This window comes from Jatropha curcas, chromosome 3 (assembly GCF_041381405.1).
Source record: "Jatropha curcas cultivar XTBG-Jc1 chromosome 3, XTBG_Jcur_1.0, whole genome shotgun sequence".
Lineage (NCBI taxonomy): Eukaryota > Viridiplantae > Streptophyta > Magnoliopsida > Malpighiales > Euphorbiaceae > Jatropha > Jatropha curcas.
In genome coordinates this window covers 491504-510426 of record NC_143153.1, presented here as the reverse complement: position 1 = coordinate 510426, position 18923 = coordinate 491504, and the positions used below count along the sequence as shown (strand labels likewise).

Below are 18923 nucleotides of genomic sequence, written 5' to 3'. Positions count from 1 at the left end.
GATTAGACAGCCAAAAAGGAATCAAAACAAAGCATAGAAAGTGGCGGCACCGAATATAATAAAGTAATATATTAATAATTTTCGTAGATAATATCCCAGTTTATATGATTATTAATTATTATTATATTATTATTATAATCGCCACTAACCAGCGAAAAAACACAGTTTCATTTCATTGCCCCACCTCAAAAAATTATCTCTACCTAATCTCTTTATCTTAATTTCTAAGCAAGATTAAATCATACTTGCCCATCAAAATCACAAACAAAAACAAGGATTTCTGAATATTTTCCTGGAAAATCATCCATTCAAGATTTTCTGCTAGAAAATTTTGTGCTGGCAAGAAATTAAACAAAATCAAGAACATAAAAAGACTAAAATTAAATTAAAGCTTCCATCGAGATTTGAGACAGGCACTTAAAACCTTCCAGCAAAACTATTAATTTTTTTGCTTTTCTAAATTTTTTAGTGCTCAAAAAATATAAAAAAGCAAAAAATATTTAATTTTTTCTATTATTTTTTGCTACTACACATTCGGACTCCAAAGAGACCATAAACGAGAATTGAATAACCCCAGCACGTCCGGCAATACCTTCCTTGCCAAACCCTTGTGGTTACTTACTGCCGCCGGCGACCTTAAGACAACTGTAATCTCCTCCTCCTCCGCCTCCTCTGCTACAGGTTCATTCTTCTTAACTCCTTTTTCCTCCTCAACATCTTCCCCATTATCTGCTATCCCCGACGAAGCAACGGCACCATCAGGAGAAATAAACGAGGATTCATTTATTTCCGGCGGCGGAGTTTCCATCTCACGCATTTCGGGTAGACTTAAAACGCCAATAGCTGTTTTGTCATCAACCCGTTTACCCGCTTTGTCTTTTTTCTTACCTCGAGTACTTTTCTTAGACTGCTCGCCGTTGGTCAGGTGGTCTTCAAAAGCTTCAATCACTTGATGGATAAGCTCACGATTAGGAGAAGAGTCCCACCTGAACCAGAAACTGGTATAACAGTCAAAACAGTCACAATCAAAGATAGGAGATTTACGGTTGCTGTTGTGGTTGTTGGTGGCAGTAGCGGTGTTTAGTGGCTTTTTCGAGGATTTTTTCTTAGAATCTTGAGAAAGAGAAGATGGGTTTGGAGTTGTGGTGGTTTTCATTGACCTGGTAATCATATAAGCAAGAACTTCTCGGTCTTCAAGAGAAAGAACAGAAGCTAAAGCGAGAATGGCAGCAGGAAGAAGCTTTAGTATAGAAAGGACATCTCTGTCTCTGTCTTTAATGGCAGAAGCAGTAACAGAAGAAGAGGAAGAAGATGATGATGATGGAGATGGGTACACTTTACCTTTGTTCTTTATCTTCATTTCTTCTTTCCCTCAGTATGGTTTGCTTTACTTTCCTTTTTCTTTTTTTTTTTTTTTTTCTCTTTAGCTTTCTGCTGGATACAGAAACAGAGAAGAAGAAGAAGAAGAAGAAGAAGGAAGAACAAGAGAGGAGAGAGTTTGTTTTTGATAGAGAGAGAAGGGAGGCGCACAGATGGAAAGTTTGGTAGGGTTTTTTAATTGACTTGATAAACAAGGCAAAAAGTAAGGGTACGTACCTCATTGACACAGAGGTCACCGTCCATTAATTTTCAGGCTAATTGTGGTTCTGTACAACACGCGCTGGCGGGAACGCGTCCCCACTACTTGCATGGAAGAAAGAATTTCGGAGCTAAAAATAAACGAAAAGGCTTTTGGCCTAGAATTTAGAAATAACAAATCGATGATAATTACTTTTTATTACACTAATAACTTCTTTTTTTCCCCTTTAATAACTTTAGTTACACTCAAACATCGTTTTTGTTATCAAAATAAATGACAAAGGAAAAAAAGGGAATTGCATAAATGTGTTATTTAATTTTATAATTCAATTTTGTAATGTCCTAAATTATGATATGATACATCTATACATTCACAAATTTTAATAAATTTTTAATATTGTAATGATAATTTTGTAATTTTTTATATTTTAAACAAAATCTCATGTGTAACTTAAGAATAATTTTTGTATTTTTTAACTATTTAATTAACATTTAATCAAACTAATTTTATTAGTTAGAGCATTCAATAAATAATTTTATAAATAAAATATTCAAAATAGATGTAATATTACAATTTAAAGTATTTAATTGATCGAAATAAAAATAAAAAGTGCCATAATACTTTTTATAAAATTTAGATATATTTGACTAATAAAAAGAAACATGATAAAATCTCATGCTATTCGTTATTTATTTCTAAACACTTGCCATATTCCTAATAAAATTAAATTTTAAAAACATCATTTTCTAATAATAAATAATTATGTCAACAAGATACTCCATCCACCTTACAAATTTATTCATTTTATGTTGGCATCAAATTATAGTTTTATTTCTCTTTTTAGAATATAATATTTTTATAGTTTTTTAATAAAACTCATTAATATATATATATATATATATATATATATATATCAACAAATACATTATTATTATTATTATTATTAAATCTCAAAATAAACAAAAATAATTATTATTGATCTATATTAATGAATTTCACAGTTTATTTAGTCCAATAGCTCCCAAATCTTTCTAAAAACTTTGAAGAGTACGAATCGGGACATTTATAATTTTATACGAGTATAATTAATGTAAAAAAAACTAAAAATTTAAGTAAAACAAATGATAAAAAAATATAATTGTGTCAGCACGCTTCCCGAGACGCCTGAAGGTGGTCAGAGTTACTGTCTGCGAGGGTAAAAACGGAGGGATGGTCTTGCGAGTGGGCTACGCGACTTGCCCATCACCGAACAAAAGAAAGAGTACTGTTTCTGCGGCTTCTGACGAAGGGTATACTAGTCTTTTCGATATTCTCGGCATGGATAAAGACAACCGACCAAAAGCACCTTGAACAGTACAAAAATTTTTTTGAAGTGCATAGGAAGCCGGTGTGCTGAGAAAACATGTAAGAATATGATTGGTCAAAGGGAAAAAAAAAGAAGGAAAATTTTATTTTTTTTACTGTTTGTGTTTCAAATTTTTGACCCATTTTTTCCTCTCCTCGAAAGAAGAGAGGGCTACCTGAAATGGCATAGCTTGATTGAAACCTGCCATTCAAAATCTTTCCATGGTCACAGCCTTGGCCTTGTCTCCAATGGGTTGGCCCTTGCAGTTTTTGGGCCCTGTTACAAAGATATGAAAATGATCTCTTTTGACTAATACCAAAAAAATTAATTTATATAAATTGTAAAATTAAGTTAGAGATCGGATTGTTTTAAATTTAGCAAGTAAATCCAATTTAAATTGAAGACAACACTAGTAATTAATATATCTTTCGTGACAGAGAAAACTCGAATTTGAAAGTATTTTCTCTAATGATAATTTTTGTAACAGAAAAAATTTAAATTCAAAATATTTCATTCTTTATATTTTATAAAATAGATAAAAAAAATCAACCGAACTCCAGTAGTTTAGATTATTATTGCAAAGACCTTCGGTTTGAAAGTACATGGCATTTTAATTTTTCTTTTCTAAAAGCAGCAATATCCTTTCTCACAAGTCATTATCATGTACTTGGTTAACAATTAGGGTCCCAATCAACAATAGATAATTAAAATTTTAAGAATAGAATATTAGTGAATGGAGCAGCTTTCTAATAGTTTTAGCATACAAATATGCATATCTTTAGCATAGTTGGGCAAAATTTCAAAAACACCCCCACCCCCATACATAGAATATTTCAAATGGATGCTTAATCCTTGATTGTTAATTATTCTGAACAATAATACCCAAAATAAGGGAATTAAAGATTCCCACTTCCACTGATGTCTCTTAACCTCTCAACAATCAAAGTAACAACATTTACTTAGAGAATATTGAAATGCAAATCATATTTTTTAAGCCAAGTTATTGAGGCATCCAACCTAAGAAATGTGCCTAGGAACAAAAATATATGTATGCATATAGGAATTCAAGGTCAAGAATATACCTAGAAAAGAAATTGAAGTATGTTTCTTTTTTCCTTATTGTTTCTAAAGCATGGTTCCCATGAATTCCATGTGGGAATTAATCCTAGTTTATGAACGGTTCGGATCAAGTGCCGATCTTCGACTTTTTATAACAAGAATTATGCAAGTAAAAAGGAAAGTCATTTAACATTATAATACATATATCAGGAATAAGAGAAGGAAGAAAAACAAACCTACGTATATACTACAATACAGCACATGATTGTTTTTCTAAAGAAAAACAGGTTTAAGTGGAAGAACTACTATAAGTTTATACAAAAAAGAGCAATGGACTAATTAGCTTTCTTATCTGTTGGTTGGGATTTATTTGCAGCAGCAGAGCTCTTGTCCTCCGCCATCTTCGAGTGTATTTCATTTCTCTCCTCCTCGAAGTACTTCTCAAATGCCCGAGGAAGGAATCGAGGAATCAAAAACCCGAAAAGATTGATCGAAAAATATAACAAGTTGGTTGCTGCTAGGCCCCTTCCAAGCCAATACCAGGAAACGTCCTGCGGAAAGAACATCAAATTTCTAGTAATTTCTTGGCAATGCACACTCCCCAAGTAAGCAACAGTCGATTTTATTGAACCTTAATGGAAAAACTAGTTGAATTAGGCCATAAAGACTCATGGTCGGTCACATTAAATTTAGTTAGTAGCAAAATAGGACTACTGACTTGTTCCAGCTTCGAATATGGAATTCAAAGGGATCAAATAGGAAATGATACTCTGAATCATGGGATTATAATGAAATTTATGATCAACCAACATTTATCAAATTTGAAACAGAGTCGGTACAGTAACGAATACCTTGATCTGTGCATCAGCTGGTAGAGTTTTGTTAATCCACACATCACGTATCCAGTCAATAAGAACAAAAATCCTCCTCACAGTATAAAGCAATGGCACTAATGCTCTCACTGGAGGCGAGAACAATGACAACCCACTTATTATATTCTCAGTAAGTATCTGAAATGATAGCAAGAACAAGTGAGGTGTCGCTGACCGAACAGCATAACCATCGCCTCTAGCAAACCCTCCTAATACATATGCCAGTGGCAAGAACAGGCCTATTGATGTTCCCACAATAACATAAAACCTAAAGAATTTGGTTCCTTGAAAAATCTCTTGAGAGCCTGTATTGGCTCTGCCATGTGTAGGAAAGGCCCATCGAGCTAGGATTAAAATGTAAGTGGAAGCAAGAGCTGGGAACACCAAATCAAGAAGTGGAACAAGGCCACTAGCTGAGAAAACCATTATGAAAGCAACTAGTTGGAGTTCTATTACTCGCAACGATCCCATTATACCCCCCATCATCGCCTGCTGTTGCTTTTCTTTGGGATTTGCAGGTTTAGTTGTAGTACCATCAAGTTCACTTCTAGCAGCTGTAGCCAGAGATACACCGGACATTTTACTTCAATTTGGTCGAATGTGTTCTTCTTGTACTGTTTTATGTTTGTATTATGAGATCAACTTACTGAAATTAAAAAAGAAAAAAAAAAGACAATTGTCTGAGAATAGAAGCACACAACAATTAATTAAATATAATCAAAGAAAATATATCTTTTATTAGAAAACTGTCACCAAATTCAAGCGATGATCATATGGGTAAATTAACATCTATACAGACTTGGGATTTGAATGAAATGAAGTAAAGAGAGATCTAGAGAGCTTTTCCAGTCTTTTTGAATTCTTTATCCATCATCCAAGGCCATAATCTAGCTATAATATATAACACTCAAATATCAGAAGTTGGAAATGTAAAATTTAAATTTATATATGGTTTTCCCTGAATGGAAAAAGAACAAAAAACTTACAAGAGATCAAAGAGTTGAAGAAAGTTAAAAATCAAAACTTCAGAACCTAATGCCACACTCTAATCACAGATATATAATAAATTGTAGAAAAAATAGCTTAACGACAAGTTCTAATCTATAACAGAAACGATAGAATGATTAAAACAAAAATTTCTCAAGAAAAAAAGAACCCAGCACAAAAACAAGTCCAGTTGAACTTACTGAGGATTCCTTCAAGTCCTTGGCCTCTGAACTGAATACTCTGTGGAAGGATCATAAAGAATTTGGCTTTTCAGTTTCAAGGTAGAAGGCGGTGAGTAATGGTATCAAGTGTTGCTTCAAGAATGAGCCACGTGGCTGACATGTACATGGGTTTCTTGCACACTCGTCAACTCGTGTTTCTGTGAATTTTTGAGTTCATCAGGTTCAATTTCCAAGGTGGTGAGTAATAAAAGTTTCTTCTCATCTATTAATCAAGGGAAAAGTTTCTCTTCATTTTGATTATTAGTAGTTTTTAATTTAAAGCCCAAACCATAATTATTTATGGGCCAAAACACAAGCCCAAATAAAGTCCATGGGAAAATCAACAAAATTGTGCAAACTAAACTCCAAAGTTGGAAATGAATTTATTTACACTATATAAATAAGAAAATGGACAATTTGGAATTTGATTTCTTATATGGAACGTTATTCATTAGTCTTGATTTGATAGAAAATTTACAAGTGTGGATGATCCAAATAGGGAATTTCTATAAGACCTAAAATCCCAAGTAATTACAAAATTTATTGTTTGAAAAGATTTAGAAAGTTCTAAGCTTTCTAATCCTATATATTTCTAAACTTAAATCACTTAGTATCATCTCAGCTTGACAAGAAAAACTAGCAATGGGAAAGGTAAAGAGTAAAAAAGTTTTGTTTTTGTATTATCATAGTTTTTATCTTGAAAGCTTAATTTTTTATTTAACCTTTTTTGTTTGGTTTCTAGAATAACAAGAACCAGCAGAACTGGAAAAATGGGGGTGATGGAGGGGAGAGAGTTGAAGAGAAGAATGAGGAAAATAAAGGAGAAAAGAAGAATAATAGTAAAGAAGTTGTTCTTCAAGTTTACATACATTGCGAAGGATGTGCTAATAAGGTTTTCAATTGTTTAAAGGGATTTGATGGTAATTAATGGTTTCTTAATTCATATTTATGTGTTTTTCTCTTTCTTTGTGATTGTCTTTTGGATTACTAATAATACGAAAAATATTTTTGACACGACTTAATGTTAGATCCAACATGAGTGAAAAGACCGTAATGTTTTTAAAAAACTTTTTAATAGTTTAGATATTACGGATGTCACGTTAAGCGTGTAATTGTAAATGTGTACAGACGGTGCCAGATACAACTTATGTGATTTAGTAAAGTTTTCAATAATATTAATTATTTTGACAGTTTTGATTGATAAGTAGGTGTTGAAGATATTGTAATTGATAATGCAAATCAGAAAGTGATTGTGAAAGGGAGAAATGTGGATCCAATGAAGGTTTTAGGAAGACTTCAAAAGAAGTATAGTAGAAATGCAGAGTTGATTTCTCCCAAACCAAAAGTAAATGATCCTAAAGACAAAAAACAAGTCCAAAAGAAAGAAGAGGTTTGTGGATTACAACCCTATTTTTTATTATTATTATTATTTTTTTTAATTGGTTATTTTTAACACTTTCTGCATTTGTTTTCTTTTTCCTTTTCATGCAAAATTTATATAGCCTAAGATGAAAACTGTTGTGCTCAAAATGCATATGCATTGTGAAGGCTGTGCATTTGATATCAAGAGAAAAATATCAAAGATGGAAGGTAAATTTTCTCTCTCTCTCTCTCTCTCTTTCTTTTAGTTAATGTAAATATAATTTCTTTTTTTAATTTTATTTTTATTATTATTAATTATTGTTCCATTTTGTATTGTAGGAATCATGTGTGTGGAACCAGATATGAAAACATCATCATTGGTAATAAAAGGATTGTTTGATGTACCAAAACTAGTAGAAAAGATTACAAAAAGATTGGGAAAACATGTAGAGATTGTGAAGCAAGAATTTGAAGACAAAGGAAAAGGAAAGGATCAACAAAAAGACACAGAACAAGAAATTAAGGTTTATCCACCTCAGTACCATGTCCAATATATTTATCCTTCTCTGCTTCTGAGTGATGAGAATGTATTTTCATGTTCAATTATGTGATTTGAATTGTTTGTAATGGGTTTATGTTGAAGAACAACCTTTTTTTAAAAGATTAAATGTTTTTGAATTCCTAAATTATAGTGAAATTAATACTTAGATCCCTTAACATTTGAGAAATTATAGAAATTATTTTAAACGACCTAAATTATGCTACCGTCAAATATTCAATTCCTTCCATCTAAAAAGCTATCTATTTTCTGTCAATGTGAACAAAAAAAGCGATAATAACCTTTATTTAACTTTCTTCCAACCCAAACACAAGCGGCTCTAATTTCCACCATCATATCCCAAATTTTCAGAGCCCCAGGCACAACTCGCTTGGGAAGATAGAGCTGCAAGTGAAGGTGAAGATGCACTCATTACGCAGTATGAACTCTTGGGCTCATAAGGAACTGTATGTGCAGGAGATTTACTCATTGCATTCCATGAACCTTCGCATCCTGCTGATGCAAAATCTACCCGGCCATTAGAAAATTTAGCTGATGGAGGTATCACCTCTCCAGGAGATGCCATACCTAATGAAAAAGAAGGGCTTGTTCAAGTAGCAGTCCACCTCTTATTTGCCAGCACTTGAACTGATTCAGAGGCTACAAGCTTCTATTCCCAGCTTCTGTATACATTGGCAGTGCCATTAATGTTTTGGCGTAATCAAAATCCTGCTCATTTCTTCTCTATTGTATTGCAATCGAGGACGATGACATGGGCTTTCTTCAAACCTTTGCTTTCCTTTAATGGCTATTCTCATCTCTTCTTGTGTGCCTTTTCTCGTTGTGGAAGGATTTTCAGTCATCGCCCAAACTAAAAAGTAAGCCGCAAATGTGTGATCTCTGCAATGAACATGTCCTGATGATACCAAAGCAAAATTATTAGAAAAAAAAAACAAAAAAATTCCATAAGGGTATAGTTTGTCATTTAACAAATTTCTCTCTCATGTACATTCCATTTTCATGCCACGTTAACAGAAAATAAGTATTTTTATAGACAGACGGACTTCAAATTTGGACCATAGCATAATTTATATTTTTCAAAATAATTTTTTAAATACATATATAGCCGTTATCCGCTGTTAAATTTTTAAAATATCGGTTTATATGGTATCGCAAACTAACTAGTGCCACGTCATTTATTGACCGTTACACTGAAAGCGCGGCGAGAGTTACTATTGTGAGTAACGCCGGCCAGAAGCGGCACTTACGAGCTCGTGTACATACAGGTTTGACCAATCCTCATTGGACAATCTCAACATGCGGGTCCCATTGCATGCTGATTTGTCTATAGCCAATTGGCCCATGTTACCTAAATCACTTACCCACTAAAAACATGCTAGGCAGATTTTTGCCAACTAACTCCAACGTATAGTGGAGAATATAATAAGAAAAATATTTATGTCTGGCTCAAGTTTGCCATCCACGGTCCACCAGCTCACGTTAGCATTTCTCAGCCTCTCCTCCTTGAGACTTTAAATCCTCCAGATTTTGACACGTGCCACGAGAATTCTCTCCCGCCTCGCAAATCTATCCGTTAACCCTAATCTATCATCTCTCTTTCTCTTTCTTTCTCTCTCTTCTGGAGGTCTCTGCAACTCTTCTCTCTCTTCCATTGAAGGAGAGCAAGATAAGGAAAACAAGGAAACGAATTTGTTTTTCCTTTTTCTTTATATATAAAAGAAGAGAGGGTAAATGGGGAAACTACTATGTGATTCCACGGCCGTTGCGGAAACGACATTTCAACCTTCGTCGCCGGCCATCCATTGGAGAGACACCAACGGGGCTTCTCTTGAAGCCGTTGATCTTGTATCGACCACAAATACAACCACGTGGGATGATGTGATTGGTCTAGAAGATCAGCAGAGACGCCATTTACAGAAACTCCAAGCCAAAGGCGTGCTCTGGAAGCACCCTGGGGATGGTGATAACGACTCTGCTTCTTCGTCTCCTCCAAGATCGGTGGTTTTCAGGTTATCTCATGGGGGAGAGGTGTCGGCGGACGGGAACTGCCTGTTTACCGCGTCGCAGAGAGCGATGATGGCCCGTGAGATGGACGCGCGGGAGCTGAGGAGGCGGACGGTCCGGCGGTTCTCGGAGGACTTTGGATCCGCGCATGAAGAAGACAAAGAAAAGATAAATGATGCTGTTAAACACATGTATTCGCCGGATCTGAAAAGCGGGTGGGGGATTCATGTGGTCCAAGAGGTCAAGCTGTTGGCCAAGAAGGAGGATCGTGTAACTTTGGATTCGGCGATCGAAGAGCTAGTTCAGCTTGGGATGCAAAGGTGAAATTCTCAGATCTGTGTATTTCGTATAAAAGTTGGGATCTTTATATAGGTATTAGAATATATATAAGCAGATTTTAGGTTATTTTGTTAGTAAGATTGAAACCTGTGACTGGACATTGCAGATTGTTGCCGGTTTTAGTTCTACCTATTTGTTTATTATTTGCTTTTGTTATTTGAAGAGAAATGGCGGCCGAATCTATATACAAAGAAAGATGTATTCCAGTGAATGATGGCCCGAGTTGGGCCAAATACATGTCGATCTCTGGTTCACCTGATGATGAATATGATATCATCACTTTGCAATATACTGAGGAGGGTTTATTATCTGTAGATGAGAACAGAGAAGGTCATGCCGCGGCTTTTGGAGATGATATAGCAATTGAGTGTCTTGCAACCGAGTTCAAGCGAGAGATTTATGTGGTAAGGAGGAATTCTTTTGCAAGTTTTTTTTTTTTTTTTTTTTTTTTTTTTTTTTTTTGATTGTAATGGCTTATGCATTATCTTTTAAGGGGAATGACAATATCATATTATGGGAGTCTGATATTTTATTCTAGTATGTTTTCATTTGTTAATTGAAACTTTTCTAGCTTGGGGAAACTGGGGGAACGTACAGATGGCTGTAATTTTGATTAGTTCAATTGGTAAAGCAATTTCGCACCATCAATGCTTAATCTAGTGGATGGCATACAGCTATTACTGCTCTGCATGCTTGTGATTGGTTTCAGTCAATGTTTCTAATAGGTAAGCAGTACTCTCTCTATGAAATATATAACAACTATTTCTTTCACTTGTACACAAGAAGGTAATGGTGAATCCTTGTGTATCATTCATCAGCTATTTATATATCCTATTTATGAAGTTGGCCAAGTGCTGTAGTTGATCCTTATCAGTAACTTTTCTGAGTTGCTATTCTGTTCTAAGAACATCTTGTATGTGCTTTTGTTTCCAATTTCCATGGCCCTGTGTCTTGTAAATTTTTCTTGTTGATTGATCTTCAACATGTAGCATATTATGCTATTAGGATACTGTAGCTATGATTATAGATGCTTACATTTTTGTTTTTGCAATTGACATTTGGTGTTTGGCCCCTGTTTTTAACCCTCTTGATGTCGGATTATATTAATGCATAGAGAGAAAGAAGAAAGGAAATTCTACCTGATTTCCATGAAAGCCTCGCTTCACTTCTTTCTTTAGCGTGTTTGATTAATTGATTTGAATTTGATAGGCCATTCAAATTTCAATTTTTGCTTTCTCGGGATATAGAAGTTCTGTGATTAATCACTTTCATGCGGTGAATTTTGCGGTGGTAAAAAACACATATTGTTTCTAATTTAGCCTTTTCTTGTTCTGCTAATACAATTAAGGTGCAAGCACATGGATCTGATGCGATGGTTGATGAAGACAATTGTGTTTTCTTCCTCCCACACCGCCCAAGGAGTGAAATTTGTGAACTTCCCTTCTTTCTATTTATGAAAGGAACAGGTAATATGCGACTCATTTGCCACACATTACAATTCAGTTTTGTACATATGTTTGTGTATCTGTCTTGAATTTCAGCTGCTTTATACGTTGGCTATCAAGTGATATATCTGTACTTATTTATATGCAGGTTGGTGTGGTGCTGGAGCAGATCATTACGAGCCATTGATTGCGCATCCTTCTTCTCTTGTTTCCAATGAAAAGGTTGCTGTAGTACTTTGAGGGCATTGTCCTGTAGTTTTGTGGCTTAGAGAGATTGAACAGAAGTAGTTTTATTTTTTTCCCCCTCATACAAAATTCAATTATCCAATGTTGTTAGCCTGATTCTTTTTCGGATCAGGAGGATAATTTTTTCTTTTCAAATTGAGGTCATGTAGGATTGATCATTTTGACACTAGATTTGCAGGTTTGTTTTCTGCAACTGAGGCAGTCTTGTAGCATTAGTAATGGTTTTGCCGGCTTCGATTATTGTTGGTGTTGAGTTTTTTTGAGGGTGCTTGAGTTGTCTTAGGGTACTATTCTATCCAAGCTGGAATAGCACCATTCTGTTGTATCCTGATCTGGATTAATTACATTCAGCTATAGATTCTAGAAGTGAATTCTTGTTCATTTTCATTGTTTGATGGATTTGTTCAATAAAAATTCATCTATACAGTTTTGTAAGATTCCCTTCTCTGGTCTTTTTAACATTTTCTAGTGATGATGTACTTGTAAAAATTTAGTTGCAATTATATCCATTTGGTGAAATTAAAAATAATATATTCTACTATAAAATTTTTTTAAAAATTACTCACAGTAGTAGTGCCTTGCACTACTATTTATTTTCAGCAATTCAAGAACAGCAGTAGCTTTTAAAGCAGAATTCTTTTTTCTTTTTCGTAGGTTGGGTTGAACATAATGTTCGAATTATAAGCTAAATGCAAATTAAAAAATTTAAATTAAGCAAAATCCAATTATGAAAAACAAATTACATATACTCTTTCCGTCCCAAAAAAATTATTTTCTTTTTAGTTTATTTCAAAATATAGTCCACTTTTTTTTTCACATTGTAATTAATTCTTGAATTGTCTATAAATTAAATATATTCTTTCTGTCTCAAAAAAATTGTCCATATTTTCTTTTTAGTTTATTTCAAAATATAATTCACTTTTCTTTTTTTATTGTAATTAATTTATAAATTGTCTACTGTACTCTTATTAAATTATTTTTTTTTTCATAAATATTCATGCATTCCTTAAAATAGGTATAATAGAAAATTTATATAAATAAAATTATTTTTTAATTATATTTTTTAACGTGTGTGAAAATAAAAAGTAAAATATTTTTTGGGAGGGACTCAATAATTAAAAGTACGTTTCTGTTAGTCAATGGTTGGCTTGAAACTCGACAGTAGTTGACTGGAACTGAGTCAACGTCGGGAAGGGAGATAAAGAGGAGGAGAAGAAGTGCAATTAAGGAAAGAGATAGCAAGTAATAGTTAATGGGAATTTGCTGGAGTTGTTCAGCTCACGACGACCGATACCCACCTCTCAGCTCCGTCGATCATGTTTCCACTGGTAAAAGTTTCAGATTCTCTCTTTTTGTTGAAAATTGATGCTTTTTTATTAAGAAAAACAGAACCAGATCAATTTTTTCTACCTCTGTGACTTCAAAGTTGTAAACTTTCAGGTAAACTGTCTAGCGGCAGTGGACTTCAAGGGACGAGCAAAAGCCTAATATCATGGATATCTCAACCAAGTAGCAGTTTTACAGCTATTTGGGGCAAAAATAGCCAAATTACAGCTTCAACTATAAGAGAGGATGAAGCTTTTGATGATGGGCAAACTGTTATCAACTCAGATTTGAGGATTTTTACTTTTGCACAACTGAAGGCTGCCACTTATAATTTTAGACCTGATATGGTTTTGGGAAAGGGAGGTTTTGGTTCTGTTTATAAAGGCTGGCTTAAGGAGAGAGTGCCGTCAAGAGGGATAAAGAAGACTGCTGTTGCTGTCAAGAAATTGGATTCTAGAAGCATGCAAGGAATTAAGGAGTGGAAGGTATGTGTTTTGCAATGTGGTTTCTTTTCTCGAGTCACCAACTTTATATATATATATTTAGAACTTTCTTTCTTTGCTCTTTGTCCTGAAAGATGGAGAGAAAAAGAGAATTTTTTTTATATACAGTGATGATTTAGTATGAATCTTGGTTTGAATGTGCACAACTTCTGCTTCTTCACCGTGCTTTATAAAGAAAATATAGAACTGAAGCAAAATTGGGGAAGACAACAAACCAAACGGACAAACTCGAGGGAATGATAATAAGTAGAGGCTGCATATTATTTGTGGCCTATTAATAGTAAGGTGGTTGATTGGTACAATATTGTTTGTCATAAGACATTCCAAATCAACCTACTAGTCTAATTGGAGATTGGTGTAAAAATGGAGATATTGAAACATATAGCTTGTATCGATTATCTATACTTGTAGAAGATGAGATTTGCTTTGAAATGATAGATGTAGAAATTTCTCATTATTTTATGATGATGGCTAGACAGATAAAGTTCTACTGTTGTCTATACTTTAAGGGTTGGTAAGGTTCCTGAGATCATGATGAAAATTATTGAATTGATAGTTCTTTTTGATGAATTATTGAATTGATAATAATTTTTCTAAGAGGTGTGCTTGAAGAAGCTTGAAGGAAGGATTTTTACCAACATTTTGCGAGAGGAGCAAACAGAATTAGAAGGAAAATAAAGGGAAGTAGGAAGAAAGTGCTTGTAGACAGCACTAATTATTGGGAGCAACCCCAAATTGGAGGTCCAGAACTTATTGAAGTTAACCAACAGTTCTAAAATATGCTGGGTTGATTTTTAATTGATAAAAATGGTTCATTTCTTGTTGCTTATGTTTTGGATAGCTGTTATTGTGTTTGCTGGGATCAACATATAACCAGTTCTCTGATATACTTAGTGAGTTAATGTCCCATTCTTGGTTATACATATAATTTTTACTTGCCAGGCAACATAATCTGATAAGCTTGTGGTTTTCACAGATCGTCGTTGTTATATGCCATAGAACATAGGGTATGATTGTTTCTTGAACAAGATCATATTCTTGCGAAGAGCTTTTAATATTTATTGAGCTATTTCCTTGCAAATGAAAACTGATTCTTTCTTTTAACTGCTATCCTTAATGCAGCAGTCCTCTTATCCTCATTTGTGGTTAAAATTTGTTAGTGTTATATACATATTGTTGAGTCCTGGATTAGGAACAAAAGAGCAGTCACAGTTGCAACGTCATTCATAATTCTTGCACACAAAGTTATGTTATATCATTAAGCTTACTTATTCTTCAAATGGTTGTATAAAAATTGATGTTCTGAACGTTTTGAAGTACAACTCTGTCTCTGCCTCTCTCATGCACTGTTACCCACAGGTACTTATACATGCCTGCTTATTTAGTTGTCCACAAATTTACTCAGGTAGAGGTTCATTTATTAGGAAGCTTATCTCATCCAAGCCTTGTAAAGCTATTGGGATATTGTTGGGAAGATGAAAAGCTTCTCCTTGTCTATGAGTTCATGAAAAACGGAAGCTTAAACCATCATCTATTTAGAAGTAAGAGCTGTTTAGCAGAATTGACTTATATGCACTTTTTTTTTTTTTTTTTTTTTAATTTTTTATTTTTGTGTTTATGTGGCCACAACTTGTAATTTACATGCTACATGTCATTTATGTGTGTAGAGCGCTCAGTTCGACCACTTACATGGGACACAAGGCTGAAGATTGCCATAAGAACGGCTCAAGGTCTGGCTTACTTGCACACATTGGAAAAGCCTATAATTTACAGAGATTTCAAGTGTTCCAATATACTTCTTGATGAGGTAAATTTCTAGGAAATATTTTGATTACAACATAAAAAACATAAAAGGAATGCTATTTTTTATTCTTCTAATGGCTTTGGCCTCTATTTCTTGTTAATCTATTGCATTAGCATTGAAGGATTCAAGGCAAATTAATTTCTTTTATCTAATGGTCTTATACCAGTTCAATAACGCAAAGATATCTGACTTTGGCTTAGCCTTCTTTGGTCCTTTGACTGATAATTCACACACCACCACACGAGTTATGGGCACGTACGGATATGCTGCTCCAGAGTACATTGCTACAGGTATGATTTAAACGAAAACCTATTTTTATTTATTATATCTTGAAGCCACATTTTATTAAAATTGGTTTAACAAACTTCAGTAAATTATCCTGAATCATGATATTGATTTCTGCCAATTGATCAGGTCAATTGTTTGTAAAGAGTGATGTATATGGTTTCGGCGTTGTTTTGGCTGAGATGCTAACTGGCTTAAGGGCATTTGACACTAGACGTCCGTCTGGGCAACGAAATCTAGTGGACTGGGTTAAGCCACATCTGATAAATAGGAGAAAATTGAAAAATATAATGGACTCACGGCTTCAGGGAAAATATCCTCCCAAAGAGGCCTCAAAAATAGCTCATCTTGCTGTTAAATGTCTTCAACCGAATCCCATACTCCGGCCATCGATGAAAGAGGTTGCTGAGACACTAGAACAAATTGAAGCTACCAGTGTAAGAAATGTTCATCTGACCAAATAGCATGGCCAATAGTGCTTCATTGTTGTCAGAAATGAAAAGCTTCTGGTAATTGCATAAAAGTTGGTGTAATTAGTTTCCATGGAAATTTCAAGTTCTTGAAGATTGAGTTGCAGAAGTTGCTATTGGATGAGCCTACAGTATATATCCAGCTAGCAGGGGTATACATTATACACTGATCATTTGTTGTATCAACTATCAATAGATTTAGTTCCATGGGGAAATTCTTTTTTTTTTTTTTTTTAATTTTTTTATGTCATAGAAGTGGTCACAGTTATCTGTGCATATGTTTAATAACTGGAGGAGAATAGACAAACTCTACTAATAGAAGCATTTTTTCCCTGAAATTACTCTATTTATCCTGGTAAACATGCAGAGTCATTCTCAGGAGAACTCTGGCTTTTTTAACTCTGTATCTATCCTCTGATTCAGACTAATAAATTCGCCCATTTAGATTGATTCTATGTTTAAACTGATTAGGCACACAACCGGAAATACCTTAAAGATTAAGACTGTGTTCGATAATAGTTTTTTTAAGTATAAAATAATAAAAATTATTTTTTAAGCGTTCGGTATCATAACTTTTGAACTAGCTTTTAGATGTTAATATAATGTTTTATAAAAGGCTAACTCTTGTATAATTTAGCTTTTAATGTTTTATGAAAAGTTATTCAAACAACTAAACACTATTAAAATAATTAATTTTGCCGAATAAATACTAAGAAGAACTTTGATCCATCTCTCCCTCCATTTCCCCTCTTCTTCAAACAATTTACTTCTTCTACAAACCCCAGAAAAGTACTTTTTAATCAAGATTACATAAACTTAAACAACTTGAGCATTAGTGTCAAAATTTTTCTATTAGATTAAGATTTTTAATGAAGATTACATACATTTAAACTATTGACTGAAACATACATAAGGATGCTCAACTGTCTAGCACCTATACTTTATGCAGACACTATATTACAAAAATATGTACTAAAAAGATGAAAGCAATAGCTTTTTGCATGTCACACTCTCCTTTAAAATTCTTTTATGAAGCTTCATTATATATAATTTTTCAAGTGCATGCAGCCTCTCAACATCCATCTCTAGTAAAATAGCAAGGCACTTTCACAAGGGAATCCAAGAAATTTCCTTCTTGCAAAAGCAAATACATACCAATTCATTGAACTCTCTTAATCACATCAATGGCATCAAATAGAAACAACCCAGTTAGTAACTTATTGCTAACTAGTAAATTAATCCAATATTAATTCTTCAAAAAAGAACTTGAATATTAAAAGCATCACTGTCTACCTGCCCAAAATCCACTAGCCTTTCTTTATTACCTCAAATTTTTTTTATTTTATGAACCGGTCATTAAATATATTACTTCAGAGTTGAATATAATCTTATTCGTGCCGTATCAGACGTTTAAGGAAAAGTGCTAACGGGAAAATTTCTCTATTCACAAGTATCAAACATTCGATCTCTTATGAAAATTAAGTCTTTTCCGCTCAGATTGTACCATAAAACTTTAATTTTATTAACTTAGTTGTTTTGTTTTCATCGCGGATGTTGCCTCAATTATAGAGAGTGAACTTGTTTTTTAATCTCCATTTTTTGCACGTGCTGCCTTAATCACAGAGGGAAAAGAAAGGCATGGAAGTTCTGGTAATGCACATTTTCTTCAGAAACTCAAACACTCTCTCTAATTTTGAAGCATGAAAAGCAAGGAGAATAAATAGCTTTCTTTCTATTATTATTACCTTTTCCTTTTCTTTTTCTTTTTTTTGGATTTTTCCTACTGTTAAGTAACATGGAGTTTAAAAGTGATGATATCAGCACAACAAATTAATTTTATATCTCAAATTACCATGTGGTAATCATTTGCTACCATTTATATAAATTATAATTCAAAATTTAAATGTCCTTTAATTAGCATAAAATAAAATAAAAATCTAGAAAACGATGAGAAACTAAATTAAAATATAACTCTTACGAAGTTATTAATTAAAAACATATTTTTAATTATTATATTTGAGAGTGATGCACGCTTAAACCCTAATTAAGACAAAGAATATTTGATTTCACATAATCATTATATAGAGTGGTAATAACAATTTGATGTTAATTAATATTTATTTATTTATTTACAGGTTTGTAGTTAATTAATTAGCAAGTGAAACTGCTCCAAATGGAAAATTCAAAACCATAAAAAAATTATATAATATATATAGTGGAATGGAGGCTAAAAAACAAAAGCACTCAAAATAAAAACACACATTGTGATTTCCCAACCTTACCAATTTTGCTTTTCTTCAAATTTTTTAAAAAGTAATCTCATATATATAAAATAAATAAAGTAGCATCCCACCAAAATATCCTCCACAAACCCTACTTTTTCACCCACTATATATAACTAATTCATCTCATTGCCCTATTTTCAGATAAATGTGAAATCCTCTCTATGAGCCTCAATTTATAACTTCCCAGAAAATCCCTCCAAAACCCACTTGGAAAACCAAAAAAAGACTCCAA

At 33.4% G+C, this 18923-nt stretch overlaps 5 protein-coding genes across 6 annotated transcripts; 3 read left to right on the top strand and 2 right to left on the bottom strand.

Annotated features, from left to right (window-relative positions):
* Window positions 1–347: 347 nt before the first annotated feature.
* Window positions 348–1522, bottom strand: LOC105644843 (uncharacterized). Its single transcript, XM_012230332.4, has one exon. The coding sequence runs from the start codon at window positions 1358–1360 to the stop codon at window positions 527–529; it is 834 nt and encodes a 277-aa protein (XP_012085722.1). The 5' UTR covers window positions 1361–1522; the 3' UTR covers window positions 348–526.
* A 2571-nt stretch (window positions 1523–4093) lies between these two features.
* On the bottom strand, window positions 4094–6201 carry LOC105644844 (uncharacterized). Its single transcript, XM_012230335.4, has 3 exons — window positions 6043–6201; window positions 4835–5501; window positions 4094–4534 (listed from the first exon to the last, which is right to left on the bottom strand). The coding sequence occupies exons 2-3, from the start codon at window positions 5432–5434 to the stop codon at window positions 4319–4321; spliced, it is 816 nt and encodes a 271-aa protein (XP_012085725.1). The 5' UTR covers window positions 5435–5501; window positions 6043–6201; the 3' UTR covers window positions 4094–4318.
* Window positions 6202–6705: 504 nt separating this feature from the next.
* On the top strand, window positions 6706–8149 carry LOC105645007 (Heavy metal transport/detoxification superfamily protein). The gene is made up of 5 exons (XM_012230510.4): window positions 6706–6714; window positions 6806–6983; window positions 7272–7453; window positions 7566–7653; window positions 7765–8149. Exons 1-5 carry the CDS (start codon window positions 6706–6708, stop codon window positions 8034–8036), a joined length of 729 nt encoding a protein of 242 aa, XP_012085900.1. The 3' UTR covers window positions 8037–8149.
* Window positions 8150–9436: 1287 nt separating this feature from the next.
* Window positions 9437–12453, top strand: LOC105644845 (Gap junction beta-4 protein). Of its 2 annotated transcripts, XR_016320046.1 has the most exons (5): window positions 9437–10308; window positions 10491–10731; window positions 10899–11052; window positions 11676–11793; window positions 11921–11956. XR_016320046.1 is itself a non-coding variant. In XM_089719064.1 (4 exons), the coding sequence occupies exons 1-4, from the start codon at window positions 9716–9718 to the stop codon at window positions 12010–12012; spliced, it is 1044 nt and encodes a 347-aa protein (XP_089575190.1). In that variant the 5' UTR covers window positions 9438–9715; the 3' UTR covers window positions 12013–12453. The 2 variants fall into 2 exon arrangements, 1 of the variants encoding a protein (XP_089575190.1); XM_089719064.1 differs by lacking the exon at window positions 10899–11052 and having other exon boundaries at window positions 9438–10308; window positions 11921–12453.
* A 712-nt stretch (window positions 12454–13165) lies between these two features.
* LOC105644846 (putative serine/threonine-protein kinase PIX13) lies at window positions 13166–16744 on the top strand. The gene is made up of 6 exons (XM_012230337.4): window positions 13166–13346; window positions 13459–13829; window positions 15253–15388; window positions 15515–15654; window positions 15818–15941; window positions 16066–16744. The coding sequence occupies exons 1-6, from the start codon at window positions 13271–13273 to the stop codon at window positions 16398–16400; spliced, it is 1182 nt and encodes a 393-aa protein (XP_012085727.1). The 5' UTR covers window positions 13166–13270; the 3' UTR covers window positions 16401–16744.
* Window positions 16745–18923: the final 2179 nt, after the last annotated feature.